A 16,235-nucleotide genomic window follows, 5' to 3' on the forward strand; every position below is an offset into this window, starting at 1 on the left:
AAAATGTCCATCTTTTTTTTTTTTTTTTTTTTTTTTTTTTTGCTTGGTATTAATGTTTTTCTTCTTTTAAATCTCCTGTTTTGGTGCAGGTATCAGCTGTACTGTCCTACCTCGACCGGCTTCGTCAGCACTGCTCTCTTCAGATGGGAGGTCACAAACTGCTGGTCCGCTTCACCCAAATGCACTGTCTGCATTCTGCCCTTGTATAAAGATGGCCGGCCGTGGCTTGTTTCTGCACCTGTACACCCCGGAGCAAAGCTGCGTGCTACCATGGTGATCATTTTCTCAAAAACACTGGAAAAGAAGAAGGGTGTTAATGATGTAACGTTCAAGAGCCCCGACAGACAGCTGGTGAGAGAAACTTTACCTTCAGGTTCATTTAGTATAGAAGTCATTGTGGAGGCAATCACATGTTATACAATATTTGCACAATCCAAGTGAGTATTACAGACTGGATGAAGTAATACAGAAGTAAATGTAAAATGTGCAGAGCTGTTTTAGTTCAAAGTGTGCCTCCTCACAAGATGACCCATGCCAGGTCTTGTCCGTGTCAAGAAATTTTCTGCACAATTTATCACACAATCTTAAATATGCCAACATACAAAGTATTGGTTTGAAATGAAGTGTGCTTCTGTTTGTTGATGTGCAACCATTTCATGTTTGATTTATGGTTCTGAAAGTCAACAAGAGGATACTTTTTATTTTAGTGTTTTTAAACGTAACCTGTCTTGTATCCTGTCTTGGCATTTCAGGCATACCGTACACAGAAGGCTGCATTGCCCGGGGTAGTTTTGCTCTGAAAAGAGATGTCTTAAGATGGTGTCCTAATTGCATGGTTGACTTTATTGAATCAAGACTGCATCTAGCATCAGAGTAGACAGGCCATAGAGTGCTGCCATAGAAACCTGTGTTTGTATGACTTTCATCCATTTGGATTATTTGTGCATGGGCGTGTGGATATAAATATGTGGGTGTGTTTCCTTTTTTTTAATTACTTTGCATTTTTCTTAAGGAACAAGAGACTAGCTTTAATCAACGAAAATAAAATGGTTTACAAGATGTACTCCAACTACTCAAGTAGGTGTTTAACACAAAAATTATTTTAAATTACTTCTGGATTCCTTGGTTATGACATCCATCCCTGAGGGCGTAATAAAAGGCGTCGCTGGGCTGTCCTGCTGCAGATCACTGCTGCAGATCACTGCTGCAACATAAATATGTAAATCTAAAAATCTAAGAAAATAAACCCATTTAGTTTAGGTTGCAAAGTGTTTTGCTGCCATTTTTTCATCATTGGCAACAGATTTGCTTGTTTTAGATTTGTTTGGTTGTATCTTAGAAAATGTTTTTATTATTATTTTGTTGTGGAAACGTTGCCAAGGTGAGTGAAAGCAAAGGACCACATTGTGACATGGTGTTTTATCCTTCGTAAAATCCACCTCCGTCTGGTCTTCACAGTGAAGAAGTGAAGTGAATTCTTAGATAATGTGCTGTGGGTCCATGTCCAGCTTGGTTTGGAGTTTTTTCCACTTTTCGTTTAGAGCGCTGAATGTATGAACAAGATTAGTGGAATAACTTTTTTTTTTTTTCAGGTTCTTCTGTCATTCCCATTTTGTAAATAGCATATCATGTTAAGTCATTTTTACACCTCAGAAAAATGAAAAGTCATTTATTTATTTATTGATAAGTCCTTGACAGTCTGAATCTTATTCCTTATTAAAACTTATTGTAAAGTAGTGTTCATTTGCAGCGTTTGCATCATTTCAGCTGTCTTGATGAAATGTCGCCTTTTGTCTTTGGTTCTGGTTTCCCTCTTCCTTTAGTGAAATGTCTGGCTCTTCAAGTTGCTAAATGTTCCAGAGGTTCAAAAATAAGTCGCCCAAGGATGTGCTACTTCCCCGTCTCATTTCTGCTTGACTCTGAGTAGTTGTCCTGAATGCTTCAAAGTATCTCTCTGTACTCTGTAAATAAAATAAAATATGAAACATTGACCGGAACAAGACCTATGCACTAAAACAATACATTTTTCAGAAAATAAAACAACTTCAGGTATCTTGATGTTTTCATAAGAAGAATGTCAAATATGTGCAGGGTATATTTTTTATTGCTAGTAAATGAGTGGAGTTTATGTCAGTGTTTTTCTTTGCCTGACGGGCAATTTTGCAGGAATTTTCTTTCCTGCATTGCAGTTTGTTTTGTATTTTACTGACTGTTTGCTTGTTCTCTACAGAGTGATCTCCACATCATGAGCAGAGGGACCACCCTCTTCTCCTGTGGAACCGTGGGTGAGTTGGTCTTACTTTATCCCTCCTTGTTTTAAATACAAATATACGCTCAAAACATAATTGTTTAATGACAAACTGTGACACAATTACCAGTAAGGTTGCTTGGCTTTCTATTTTAATTATTTGCAATTCAAATATAAATGAACTGACTCCTATAATAGGGGCCAACAGCCAAGCTGTAAGCGAGGGACATTTGGAAAATTCTCAGTACATACTGGAAGTGATCCACTTACTGCCAAAGTTGGAACTTGGAAACGTCAAAGTTGAGAGATTAAATTATATTTAGATCATCAGAAGTGTGAGGAAAAAATTGTAATGGCTGTCAGCAGGTTTTTATATGCGAGGCCATATAAAATTTTGAGGTTAGGACCAAACTCTGGCTTTTCCACTCGGACGTCAGGCCCTCTCTTAGTTTTCTCTCAGTTGTTTTAACTGCACAACTGGAAATATCAGCTTTTGAGTAAAAATTAAATGCATAATTAAATTCTTCTACCCACCAATTAGTACCAGTGGCTTAGAGTATTTTTCCTCTTCTTTTTCTATGGGATAACGCCACAAACTAAAAAATTCCAAGTCACGTTGCAATCCTGCTTTAAGAATTTTGACAAAATAGAGGCACTTAGAAGACTTCTTATGTACTAACCTGGCCCCAAAGCATTGGTCTAATGCATTGCCTCTAATTCCTTGATTAGTCAAACCATCAAGTTCAGTGACCCTGACTTCAACTGTCTTGTTGTTAAGCTTAGTCTCTCACTTCTCCCTTTCTCCATCTGTCCGTCATCCCCTTTTCATGATAAGGGTGCACCTGCCTCCATACAACGTTGCACAGCATTCTCATGGGAGTGAACTGTAATTGAATACATTGTCGCCTATGTCAACAATTTCTCCCAGGCTCTGTTGGAGCTGCAGTAATTACTCTCTCTGTTAAAAGACACCTCACTGTAAATACAAGTTTCCACTTTGACCCCTTTTTCTTCTTAGCAAAAATGCGTTGATGTCACACGCATTAGCGCGCTCTACGTTTTCTACTATTAGTCCTGCTCTTCTGGAACAAACACAAATGTATCTTTGTGTTATTTTCCAGCACTACGGCATTGAGGTCGTCTCTGATGCCCGCTTACGTTCTTAGTCCGCCCAAAACGGTTGTTTCAACCAGTGATGAAGCTTTCCCGAACCGTGAGAAGGCTTTCCAAGATGACAGGATTTAGACTGCCAGAGGATGTCTTTACCAGAAGCCTCAGTTGATTCATTTGGCTTAGTCGCTTAAGCAACTGTGGCACTTTACTGTCTGCTTATTATCTCATGCAGCTGTGTGGCAGACCTCCATGATGATGGTGAGATACCTGCCAAATCCTACCGTTTTTCAAAGCATACGTCTGCGTAGCTCTTTCGGTTCATCTCCTCTTACATAAGAATTTGCATTTGAGCTGGTAAGAATTTAAAACATTCAGGGATGCTGACTTTCTCAGAATTTCCTAAAAAGCAAAACAAAAAAGCTAATCGTCCTGCCTCCTCTGGTTTGAGGAAAACAAAAAAAAACAAAAAAATGTCTGTAATAACCAAATGAATAGACGAGACTTTCATCTGTGGTTTTTCTGCTTGTGTTCTATCTGCTCTTGTGGAAAATAATCCAACACAAACACACTGTGATCTCTCTTAGTCATACTGTTGGTTACCTAACTTTGTGCTTTAATGAGCACTTCTTTGGCAAATTCCTCTTTAAAACGACCACCTTTTTAAACTTCCTACTAATCTTGAAGCTCTGGTCAATAAATGCTAGGTTTTACGGTGCCTTGGAAGAGTTAGTCATAGTCCTTAAATTCTTTTTCAAAGCTAGTCACGCCACAAAACTCTTAACTTGAATGTGTTTTATTAGATATTATGTGATAAACCGGGGGGTGTTAAGTTAATCGCAGAAGTAGCCAAAACTTAAAACAAAAACTTCTGTGCTGATGTGAGCTTTAAAGTCTTTAAAACGCTATTTTCAAGAAAAAAATGAATTTGTGTATTTGTGCCATTGTTGCCTGATTGGTTCCCTTGGCATTGTTCTTCCCATTAATGTGTGATGTTAAGTTCTGTTTGGTGGAAGATAGATGGTAAATGAACTGATTTCATGTGGCGCCTTTCTAGTCATACTGACCACTCAAAGCGTCGCATCTGCATGTGTGTAGAAGCTCAAAGTCCAGATAGTGTCATCTCAACTTATTGCGAAGCACACTCGCCTTTTTTAAAATTATGTGTGTGTGGGAATCGGTTTCAAAGCACCATTTTGTGCACCCATGTCTGTACTTTCAAGTAAATGTAGCTGTACATGAATGAATATATATATTGTGTAACCTACTGGCAATAATAGATTTATCAAATTCCTTTTTCAGCCATAACCTTTAACCCAGGACACATCTGTAATAGACCGACACAAAGATTCCACAAACAAAGTCAATATTTTGAACCTAAAATCACAATATTGATAAGGCATTCTTTAAATGTAATAAGTCAGGCAGTATTCATTGTGGGTTTTTTTTATTGGTTTAGTTTATCAAAAATGTTTAATTGCATTTATTCATATATATTTTTTTAGTTTTTATGGGAACAGATGCTGTCTTAGAAACTTGACTTGTAACTTGATGCTGTATCAGTTATAGAAGTAAATATTAAGTCAGTCACTCATGTTCTACTCTGAGTCACGCATTTCTTACAGTCAACATTATCCATTTTTAAGGTTTTATCGACATCACACATGAGCAACATTGGGTTGAGCTGTTTGGGTCATTCATTTATGAATCAGCATTTTCACACAAAGGAGTTTTGGCCTGTTGTTTAGTACAAGTCAAAGCTTCTTTTGGATTTTCTTCTTAGCTGTGTGTTTTCTTTGAAGCTTGCCGTAGAGAATAACATCTCCTAATATCTCTAGAAAGCTTTCAACACTTTGGTAGTACTTGTGGATATAAGCTGAAGGCCACAATACTCTTATAAATGTGATATATTTTTCTTAGCTTTAATGGTTTCACATCTCCGTTTATGTCAGTCTGAGCCTGTTTTTAAAATCTTTTTATTAATTTCAGAGGCAGACAGGTGGTTGGACCTGGGACGAAGCTGCGCCATCCAGCAGAAAGCTACAGATTCCAGTTTGGAGAGCCTGTGGGACGTGGTGCCTGAACCCGGAGGCCTGCACTGGGCCAAAGAGCCGGGAAGCACCACAGCTATCACCAGTCTGATAAGAGATCTCACTCTGGGTAACACCGGCACGATCGGCACCCACGCGACGCCCGCCCAGACACATTTCACACCCGCCACCCAAGCTCCCGCGGCTCCCCCGAGCAAGCGGCAATGCCGCTCCCTGTCCTTCTCAGACGAGTTCAGTGGGTTCCGCTCATCTTGGAGACCTCAGGGCTCCCGAGTGTGGACGTCGGTGGAGAAACGTAGGTACCACAGCGGGGGGAGCGTCCGAGGCGGAGCGGGCCACTTCCCCCCCATGCAGCGCAGCTCCAGCTTTAGTTTGCCCTCATGCTTGAGCGCCCCGTCAGACGGCGCCCGGGACCCGCCACTCTTCAACCAGCAACTGCCTCTCCACCTTCAGTTCACCGCCTCTTCAGTTTCCCCCAGCTCTGTCTTCTCACACCACTCCCACAGTCAGGTCTTCCTCCGGCCTCTGTCCCTTTCCCAAGAGCAGATCAGTCTGAGAGAGCTCCAGGGGGAGGAGGCGTCCGAGACCAGCTCTCCAGACTCGACCCCGGAGCTCGGAAGGAGAGGCGCCGGCAAGGGGAGTTTGTCTCGGAGCAGGTCCCAGCCCTGTGTGCTGAACGACAAAAAGATTGCTATGAAGCGCAGGAGGCCAGAGGATGCCCAGGAGCAGCGTCCCTCCCTGGATTTGGCAAAGATGACTCAGGTTAGTTGGAAATGATGACAGTCACTGACAAGAACACACAAGCACACATTCATTTGAAACCGTATAAGTGCTCTCCCTTTTTTCACGGGATTGAACTTAAACCACTTTCAGTTTATGTCAACAAGTTATTCTGTAAAAAGCACTTTATTAAATTCTGCCAACTTCTGGGTGAAATATTTACACAAATACCTTCTTATACATGTGTATTATTTTTTTATTTATTTTTTATTTTTTACCAAAGGTATCTTGAGGTGATCCTCAATCATAATTAGAGAATATTGTCTTAGTGTGATTATGCTGGATTAAATCGTCCTGAAAGATGTTTTCTAAATGAAGTTTTCCTTCAGTTCATGGAGTGGAGTTTCTCATGTTCAATCAGAGCTAAACAAATTATATTAACTATGATAATTGTATTAATTATGAATTTAGTTCCAAAAGTTTAACTTTTATCATATTTAGTTTTATTGTAACTCAGTTAAAACGTTACATCAGCATCTGTGTAAAACTTGGACTTCAGAAAATACTGCAGATCAACACCAGCAGATTACAACGGCTCCCCAAATCATCATAACAACCCACCGTTTAGCCCTCTACACTCTTTCTGCAGAATGCATTAAATGTATGGCATCCTTTTTGTGCCACCTGGTTGAAAAAGACTCGCCTGTGATTGGCTGGTGGTTCATTTACATACAACTAAAGTGGCGAGCGCAGAGACTGAGCGAACAGAAACAGAGCGCAGGCTGAGTGAGAGTTGTCAGAGTTGAGCTCTACTGAGTGAGCATTTGTGAGATTTATTCGCACACGAGTCAAATTATTGTTCATTTATAGATATGATTTATAGATCACTAAAATAATACCATAGAAACTTTAAAATAAAGAGAGCTTTGGAGCATGAAGCAATAATCCAGTCTTTCTCCTCTTTAACCTGGGTTAAATTCTTCTGATCACCATGTTGGTTCAGGAAGGTTGTGACTGTACTAGACCATGTCATCGTCTAATGACTATGTCACTACTGTGTTTAGTCATTAGACTGACTTCAGCCATAATCCATAAGATTTCTTTGTAAGTCTCCCCTAAACCCTTGAATGCATTTTCCTTCTCAATCCTCTAAAGGCTGCAGTTATTCCTGTTGCTGTGCACCTTTCTCTACTATGTTTTCCTTCCACTTAACTTTCCATTACCATTCTCTTAAAAACCAACTTCTTAACCAGTGAGCTTATGCAGTGTTGCATCCTTTTTAGAAACTGAAAATAAATTACCTCTTAAATGATATTCAGATTTTATGAGTTGCACCCACGCACATCCGAGTTGTGCACTGTATTTTTTTATTAACACGATCGGAAAATAATCCATCCCACGGAGGAACTTGTTATGGTAAACTAAGTGTATTTTCTCTACTGTCAAAGCAGTGAAAGAAACAATGGGTGATTAATTTTTAGGATATTTGGATGTGCTAATCTCCATCTTGCCTTTCCCATGTCGAGAGTTTGTTTGTTCTTTTTGTAAGGTCAGAGGAAGCGCTGGAACATTATAAACGACCCCTGGACAAACCCAAACCCGAAATAGAACGACACAAGCTGTTTAATCACATGCACCGTTTTAAATCTCGCCCTGATGGTTTTTACAGAGCTTGTCCTTTCTCATTCCGTTTATAGTTTTCAATGAAATGCCGAAATTCTGGACTCAATCGGCAGCATGAATGCCAGAATGGCTTTGGGCTATCGGATTTTAAACCATGTCTATTTTAACTTTTTTTTTCTTTCTTTTTTTTCCTGAGCACAACTTTACGATCCTCTGAAATGTACTTCCGTAACATTTCTTGTCAGGGGAATTTGTCATTTTCCTGTCCCCCTGATTAGAACCCATCATCATTTTATCCATCTACTCTCCCTTCCTTTTTGTTTTTCTTTTGTTCTACAAGCTGCCGTGTTCCCAGCCAGTCACCCTTAGGACTCAGCCAGGGCTGGATCAGCTCGGCCTTGGTAATGGAGCCTAGCAGGCATGTTTCCTCCAGCCGTGCCAGCTGCTAAAAAGGGGGGAGGGGGGGGGGAAGACAAGAACACTGATGACACATCTATATACACATTAAAAGTGTACGCGCACTCCTGGAGTCAGCTTTATCTCTTTCAATACCTTCGCTGATTCCAGGTGATTGTTAAGGAACTGTGTGTTCTGAAGGTCTGGCAGATTTGCCAGATTACCTTTATCTATTTGCACAACTGAAGCCAGCATTGTTGAAGCAGGAGAGGCTGTGCAGGTTTGATGGGCCATTTCAAGGCTTCGCTATCCGTGCGCATCCCTTGCCCACATGCATAGCTGCATGTGCGTGATGGCAATCTCTCTTTGAATCTCTTGCTCTTCACCAGTGCTATTAAAGCTACGATGTCTTTTTTTAATTTTTTTATTTGACTTCTGAATTAAATTGGATTTCTTGCTTACTAAACGATAAAACTTCTTCAAGTTGGAAAGCTTGCTACTTTTTTGGCCTCCTTTCAAACCGCCTATATACACAACATGGAGGTGAGTCCGTATCTCTCAAGCACATCTCCTGCTCCATGTGGAGCTTGGTGCATGCCGCTCTCTATGTGACGCTGGTATTTGGTACTTTATTCATTAGCGTAACGATCTTACATTGGTCCTTGCAGCAGTTTGGTGGCAGCCAATGCACTTTGCACCAACGCTCCTAAGAGGGCTGCAGTAACTGGAAGCAGCGCCAGAACAATGAGGGTGTGATGATCTGGCAAGCTCAGATCTGCTACAAATGATGTTATGACCAAATCGAACTAGTGCATGCCGACCACACCTTCTGGATAATCTAGCACTTCTGCTACCAGGCTCCGGCATGTCAAACTCAGAACTTGAAAATATTGTAATTTTTTTTAAAGAATTACCATAACTTCCCTTTCTTTGCAAGCTGCGAGCATGTTGAAAATAATCGTAGTAAGAAATATGGAGTGCTTCTTTATGCTCGTCCTGCGAAGACAACGTTTGGGTTTGTTTTTCGTACAGTGCTGTGGCCCAGTTGGGTCTTAGTAAGTCAGCACAGGAGACAATATTTTTTTGTGAGCTAAGCTGCATAAAGCGCTACAAACCCATAGCTGCAAATATAAGAAACGTGTTTAACACGATCTTACCGCTTTTATTCAAAAGTGCTTTCTCATAACTTGCCACTCTTCTTTTTTTTTAAGTAGAGTGGTATGTATAGTTTTCACACATTGACTTGTGAAATTTGCAAACAGTTGAAATTCTTTATTTTGATTAGTATGAGCAAAACTCGACCAACCTGCACAACAGGACGATTTCTGCTGGATCTTAAAAAGTCTTAAAGTTTATCATCTCAGTTTTAGGCCCTATATACTTTATAGTGATTTTTTTTCCAATGTATAATATCATATACTTTCCATTATATCAAAATAATGTTGTTATGATATTACTGGTGAATGTTTTGTAGATTTTGAATGACAAACATATTTGGACTCTTTTCTTGCTTTTTATTCCACATAATGTTCCCACTGATCTTTGTTAGCCTTCGTAGCTCAGCTATTAAAAAATGCATATCAAATGTGGTTAAGATCTAAAGTGTCAAAACGCAGAATTTGCATGCACTGAGCTTGATATATAATAAGGTTGTAAAAATTTTTTTCTTGATTTCAAGATCAAACACATTCACACTCTGACCGCATTTCAATACATTGCACACTTCTAACATTTATTTTTGAGACCATAATTATCCGAAACCTCAGCGCGTCTTGATGCTGTTCACCAATTCATACCTAGCTGTTGCACAATACGTTGCCTAGAACTTCCTGGTCCATTTTAAAATGAAAGCGCAAGACATATTTTATATCTATTTATTCCCGTTCCTCAGGTCTTCATCTTTCCATGTTTTCTTAAAAAGTGGGTGTGTGGCATACAACCAAACTGTCACGGTGCCCTGCGACTTTGCCTCGGGCTGTCGTTATAAATCTCTGCTTCCTCTCACACCTTTTATGTTTGTAGAGTTGTGTGTGTGTGTGTGTGCGCAGATGAGTAACGAAAAGAAAAGGGAGGAAAAAGCAAACGTTGATCATGATTGACAAACAGAAAACATTATACTGGAAGGGTTAGAAATGGAGCTGTTCCTTTTGAAGGTGTGTTTGTGTCTCACTAGGGAGAAGAATTGCGGCAGGATGAGTCTCCTGTGTGTTTTGTCGGTGGAACATGGTGTAATTTGGCCTCCAGATTCCCCCGGACCACGTCAATGAAGGAGGGTGTGAATTCTGGGGATGCATGTCATGCTAATTGGCTATAACCCGAACACTGTAGGGATTTGCATGTTGCCACCACCAGGATTCCTTGAATATCCTTCTAGCAAGCAATGTGTTTCAGTTCACCCCTCAGTCAACTCAACTGCCTCTTTTATCCCTGGTTGCCCTTCCACCTTGGCACGCCTCTGTTTTTTCCACAGAACGGCGGGCATCGCCAGCAGTCAGGAGGGTGAAATGTTATCTCTTGCTAGTAGGTAACTTGCGGAGCGATTGTTGAGGCAGCGTACACTCTGCTTTTTAGGAAATGGCTTTTCCAGTGTCTGTCTCATCACTTGATAACTTGAGTTGGGTTATTGGAAACCCTGACGAACAATGACAGGGAATCTTTTGGTGGTGCTGCGTCAGCGGTTTAGGTGGCATGATGGGCAAATTCAATGTTTGTTCATGTGTGCGCAGATTTGTATGAGCTCAGAGGGAAAAAAACAAACAAAAAAGAACTGGCAGACTAAGAAAGAAAATATTATTCCAGGAGATAGAGGAACAACTCCTCTTTCCTGTCTATTTATATCTTCCTGCTGGTCCAAGTTCTCTCTTCTGCCCCCTCCTCTCCCTGTATCTCGTTCCATTTCTGGGATTGCAGACATGGTGATCAATGTTGAGTTACAAGCCCTGCAGGCTTGTGGGAACTCCTAGTCGGGTGTCTCTCTGTGTGTCCGTACATTCAAAAATAGCACGTTTCAACTTGCCATAAATGTGTTTATGCGCATCTCTATGTAGGGGTGGGTGGATCAATCCATAATATTGATAATGACACCTTGTCAGTATCAGATTGATGCTTTAGCTTTAGATTCCTTTTTGAAATTATACTTTATTATTGCGTTACAGTTTCTTAAATCTACCACAACGACAATTTGTTTTGATTTCCTTTCAGATTATAATTTTTTCCCCACTTTATTTATTTAGGAAAAATACACAAATTTGCTTTTTAAATTTTTTTTTTTCATCGTGTTATATTTTGCAGACAAATATAAACTTGTCTTAGTTTTTGGAAGAAAGGAAAAATCACAAAACACATAGAGGTCAACATTTTGATGAGGCATCCAACTTAAAATTAAAAAATAAAGTACTGGTATCAGCAGAACTGACCCTGTATTTATCTGGTATTTGATCATCTAATAGCCATATTCAGCTGTGATGCTCAAATAGTAACTTGAGTCGCTCTGAGGCAGTCAGAGCTTGTGAGTCTTATCTAGTGTCACCTCAGAACTAAATGTACGACGGCGTGAATTTTTAAAGAAAGGTCCTTCCAATTTTAATGTAAGGTAATTTGGAGTATTTCTATTCATAATCTGCGTGACTCTTCTCAGTTACAGTGCAGGACTTTTCCCCTTTCACTTGCAGTGCTGTTGTTTGCCCAAATTATCAGGAGGAAATTTGCCTAACGTCTTGGCGGGTGAATCTGCAGCTGCCTTTCCATCCTGTGTTGTAGATTGCATGTTTTCATTTAAAGGCTGTGCTCCAATGGCTCCTGCTTTGAAAAAAAGAAATGCCTGATTGGTGTTTATCGTTTATACATATACATTAAAAAAAAGCACCGTTTGTGTGTCGAGTTTATTGTTTTTAGGATTTAGTTTGCTGTGGCAGGAAAAATGCAGACTGGGCCACACATAGCTGCCTGCATTTCTCCTCGCAAGAGAAGCGAAGACCGCTGTTGTTGCTAAAATTAACAGAAACGCCAAAGGCCCTCGGAGTAGCAGGTGTCTGAATTGTCTGTTCCTTCCTTCTCTGTAAACACCGTTGTAAAGCAGAAGCATATCAAGTTAAGAGTGCCATTAGAGCAAAATGTTGTGTTTTGTGACTTTATTTAACACTGTTGTCAACATCTCTAAGGATATGTTGACACTGCATTTTGCTCAAATGTGAGACTAATAACAAACCCCGTCACCCTCCGTACCAGAGTATGCTATGCAAACGGTGTTTTCCTTTTTCTGTTCTCTGGAGGAATTCCCGAGTTCTGTAGCAGCTATTCAGTTGACGGTGTTGTGCAACTTCATCCTTAACCAAACTTGTTTTGCGTTCAGTTCAAACAGGTCGGCTGTCTGAAATTGCTCAAATTCAAATCACGCACTTTCAGAATTTAGCGACAAAACACACAGTGCTACGTTCATAGTCTCTACATGAACTTGAGCACATCATGAATCGTTTTCGTGAATTTTAGCCTGCAATGCACCTAAAATCTCTTATCTCTGTTTTTCTCCTTGAATTATTAGAAAGAAAATGAGTCTGAACTGTTGACTAAAAAGCACCTGCTGAAGAAAACGGTTTTAACCTCTGCTATGCCTGGCTGTGTGAGTTTTCAGAAAGAAAAGTTGGCAATGGAAGAAACACATTAAGCCGCCGTGTTAGTCCCCATCCTGCTTCTGATGTACCTGCTAACCCAAAGCTGTTTTCACACCCTACCTGCAGCAGGCATCTGCTCTGTAGCAACAGAAGTGGAGACCAGAAACAACTAAATTTTATGTGTACAATTCGATTGTTAAGGCATGCGCCTTCGGTTTATTTGTATAAGTTATAAATCACAGCAGTTGCAGTCTTCGCCAAATCTTCATCCGCGGAATATCCAAAGTCTGCCTTAAAATAATCTCTGTGTCTTTCATGCAGTCGTGATACATTTCATCGTTGCTGGAACCATAAATGATGCTCTCTGCCTGAAAATCCTGAATGATAATGTCTTCAGTTTCTGACCTTAACATCAAGTGCACTCGCAAACACGACACGCTTTGAGCAGGCTGTTTTTCTTCTGAATTAAAGCAATTCTGCAAAACTTAGTGGGGCATCTTATTCTACATGTGTAGATCTGAAAGCTTGGTATACAGAAGTAATATAGCTTTGCTGCTCCTACCCACCACCACACCCACTCAAAGCACGGTCTGCCTTAGTAGATTTTATTGAAAGCATATTGTGCAGAAGCCATCCGTCCCCCCCCCCTCCTTTTCTTTGCCCTCGTCTCTCCCTCTGCTGCGATAATTAGTAGTGGGGTAATACTGAGGGGGTTAAACGCAGAGTTCCAAAGCTTAGAAATCCCCTTTTCTACTACAGCAGAAATGCCTCCCACTTTAACATGATCACCTGTTGTCAGATGAAGCATGCTAATCCTTTAACTTTAAGCCCAGACAGCAAAACGTACTGCCTTAGATTTTTTATTTATTTATTTTTTCTTTGCAGATCGGGCTACGTCACAAAAACACACAGATTTCCAGCTCGTGGCTTCTAAATCTACTTTTCAGCACGCTTTAGACAAACGCTACAGGTGTCTGTCGTGTGAGATTAGGCTTTGTGGAGCAAACCTCATCTCTATTCACCTCCATGCCTTGAACATCTGCTGCCTGAGGGCATTCTGGTGATCATTAACCCCTGCGCCGCTCTGCACCTCTGCCTTTGTTCGCTGCAGAGAGGAAGCAGATAACTTTGAGCCTCTTTCAACGTCACGTTTTGGAAGCGGGGATGCGGTGTTTCGCTTGCATGCGTTCCATCTGAAACTCTCAGCGACCTAAATAAGGAATGACTTTTACCATACTTGGTGAGTCTCTAGCCATGAATCAGCCCAGACCGCACTTGGACGGAAGATACTTTCTGTGGTTTGCAGCTCATCCCGTTGATTCTTTTTATTTTATTTTATTTTATTTTATTTTTTTTCCACTATCGACCCAGATCGGTCGGAATCATGCGCATGTACCCCCAGTGGCTTCTGTGTGCGCTTGTGTTTACATGTACACATGCTGTTGATGAAAGGCATAGCCAGCTTTTTGGCTGCCCAAACAAAAACCCAATCTACTCATATGTTCCTGGGGAAAACAAACTTGGGTTTAAATTGAGAACTGTCAGAACTCTTTAACTTTTATAGTTTCACTGAAGTGGTGTTAAGCATTTCTTTCTCCGTTCTTTCTCCCATCCAGAAGCTTCAGACCTTCCAAAGCCTCAGCTGGCCCGGATTCTCGTCCTCGGACGGCTTCGAGTCCAGCCCGGGCGGGCGCTCGTTCGATCCCGCTGGCCGGTCGGTGGCGGACTTCGCTGCTGTGTCCGAGCGGGGGCTGGAGTCGCGGACGGACACGGCGGCGGACGACGAGGAAGAGGACTCGTCCTACGGGGAGCTGGACAGCGATTCCGCTTGCAGCGTGGACTCGCGGCCCGGTTCCCCTGCGTGCTGCACTGTGGACAGTAAACGCACCCTCTGGAAGGGTGACTGCGGGAAACAGAGGGACATTTTCCAGCTCGGCGGGGAGCTGGACCTTGAGCAGATTGAGAGAAACTGAACATCCACTGTATAAGGTCACATTTAATGTACCGAGAGGTGACTAATGAAACGCCATGAAAGGGATAAGATGGTGAAAGGACTCAGAAAGTGATCCATAATGAAATATTAAGTATGTTGTTGAAGGTTAGCTTCTGAATTTCACGTATGCCTTGAACATTCTTTCTGCTTTAACCAAAAAAGCAGCACCTTTTGAGGATTTTTTTTTTAATTTTTTTATTTCTTATGAGTTGGTGATTTGACTTACCTCAGGAGTGGAAAATTGGGGGTTTGTGTCTTAAAAACCATCTCCTAACCCTCAATCTCTTTCCAACCTGATAATCTTTCCAAAGTCAGCTCACTTTAGTGTTTTTTTTTTTTTTAGTACTGTAGTAGTAGCTGAGCTCACATGTATTCAGCTCAGATTTGCTATTTTCAGAGTAATCTGAAAGTTGGGGATGAAACGGAAGACAAAGAGGTCTTCTCTCAGACATTCAGTCTTGTTTTTCTCCTTTGTCTATTGAGCGCACACATAAATCTTTTAAGTTTGAATGTAGGCTCCATAAGCTTTATGAAGAGTTGAAAAAGGAAAAAAAAAGAAAATCAAAAAGTGCCTTCTTTTGAATGCTTGTTCTTGTAGTTCTTTTCAAGGAGAGAAGCCTCACCCTAAAGCCACTGTCTCTGACGTTTATATGCAAAGTGTATATTTGAATTAAACACTGAATCTCTTTTTGGGTTCAAACAACAGTGTGTATTTTTCTACTTTTTTTTTTTTGGAGGGGGAGGGGATTTTTTTTATATGCTGTTTGCGAAGGAGCAAAGATTTCAAGGCCTTTCTTCTAACTGAATGGAAATAAATTCACAACCTGCACAAATATGTCTGGTTTATTTGCTTCTTTCATTTCTGCACAAGGCAGATTTCTAGATCAAAGTTGAAATGAGCAGTTTCCAGGTGCTCTTTAGAAGCTGCACCCTTTCCCCCACAGTCACTTCCTGCATCATGTTTCTGAACTACTTCTGTTTTGTTTTTTTAATACTCTCTTTTCAATCTTCTGCAGTATTTTCAGATTTTTATTTACCGGTAAAGTTTCATTTATAGTTCTTTTCTTGCAGTTTTTCCAAAATTTATCGTGGTGACCAGAAGTTTTACCATAGCTTACTGTGATTGTATATTATTGACCACATTACACTCAGATTTTTAAAAAATAAAAATAGAAAACTTGTAGCCTGCATTTCAGCAGCCTTCACTGTGGTGGCCCTAATTAAAATCAGTTACCTTACATGCAGCTGTTCTGTGAAGATCCCAGAGGTTTGTTAGAGGATGTTTGTGAACCGACAACAGCGTAAAGACGAAGGAAAATACCAGACAGGTCCGAGGAATAATTTTAAGCAAGATAAAGTAAAAAAAAAAATATTCAGGATCCAAAAAAAAAAAAAAAAAAAGTTTGATCTGAATCTTCTGCTTCCCTATGACACTCCAGGCAAAACCATTTATCAGAGAAGCAGCCAAGAGACCCACAGCAACT

The 16,235-nt window shown here is 40.6% G+C and overlaps 1 protein-coding gene across 1 annotated transcript in view; it reads left to right on the top strand.

Annotated features, from left to right (window-relative positions):
• The window catches only part of LOC106962391 (protein FAM53B-like), a 31,943-nt gene extending 16,357 nt beyond the window's left edge, over positions 1-15,586 (top strand). The window contains exons 2-5 of the mRNA XM_015056797.1: positions 90-351; positions 2,231-2,285; positions 5,348-6,171; positions 14,375-15,586. Coding sequence (XP_014912283.1) covers positions 271-351; positions 2,231-2,285; positions 5,348-6,171; positions 14,375-14,731 — 1,317 coding nt within the window. The 5' untranslated portion in view covers positions 90-270 and the 3' untranslated portion in view covers positions 14,732-15,586. The remainder of the gene's footprint in view (positions 1-89; positions 352-2,230; positions 2,286-5,347; positions 6,172-14,374) is intronic.
• Positions 15,587-16,235: the final 649 nt, after the last annotated feature.

Source organism: Poecilia latipinna, unplaced genomic scaffold, assembly GCF_001443285.1.
Source record: "Poecilia latipinna isolate Pla-1442-1.1 unplaced genomic scaffold, P_latipinna-1.0 Scaffold1407, whole genome shotgun sequence".
Lineage (NCBI taxonomy): Eukaryota > Metazoa > Chordata > Actinopteri > Cyprinodontiformes > Poeciliidae > Poecilia > Poecilia latipinna.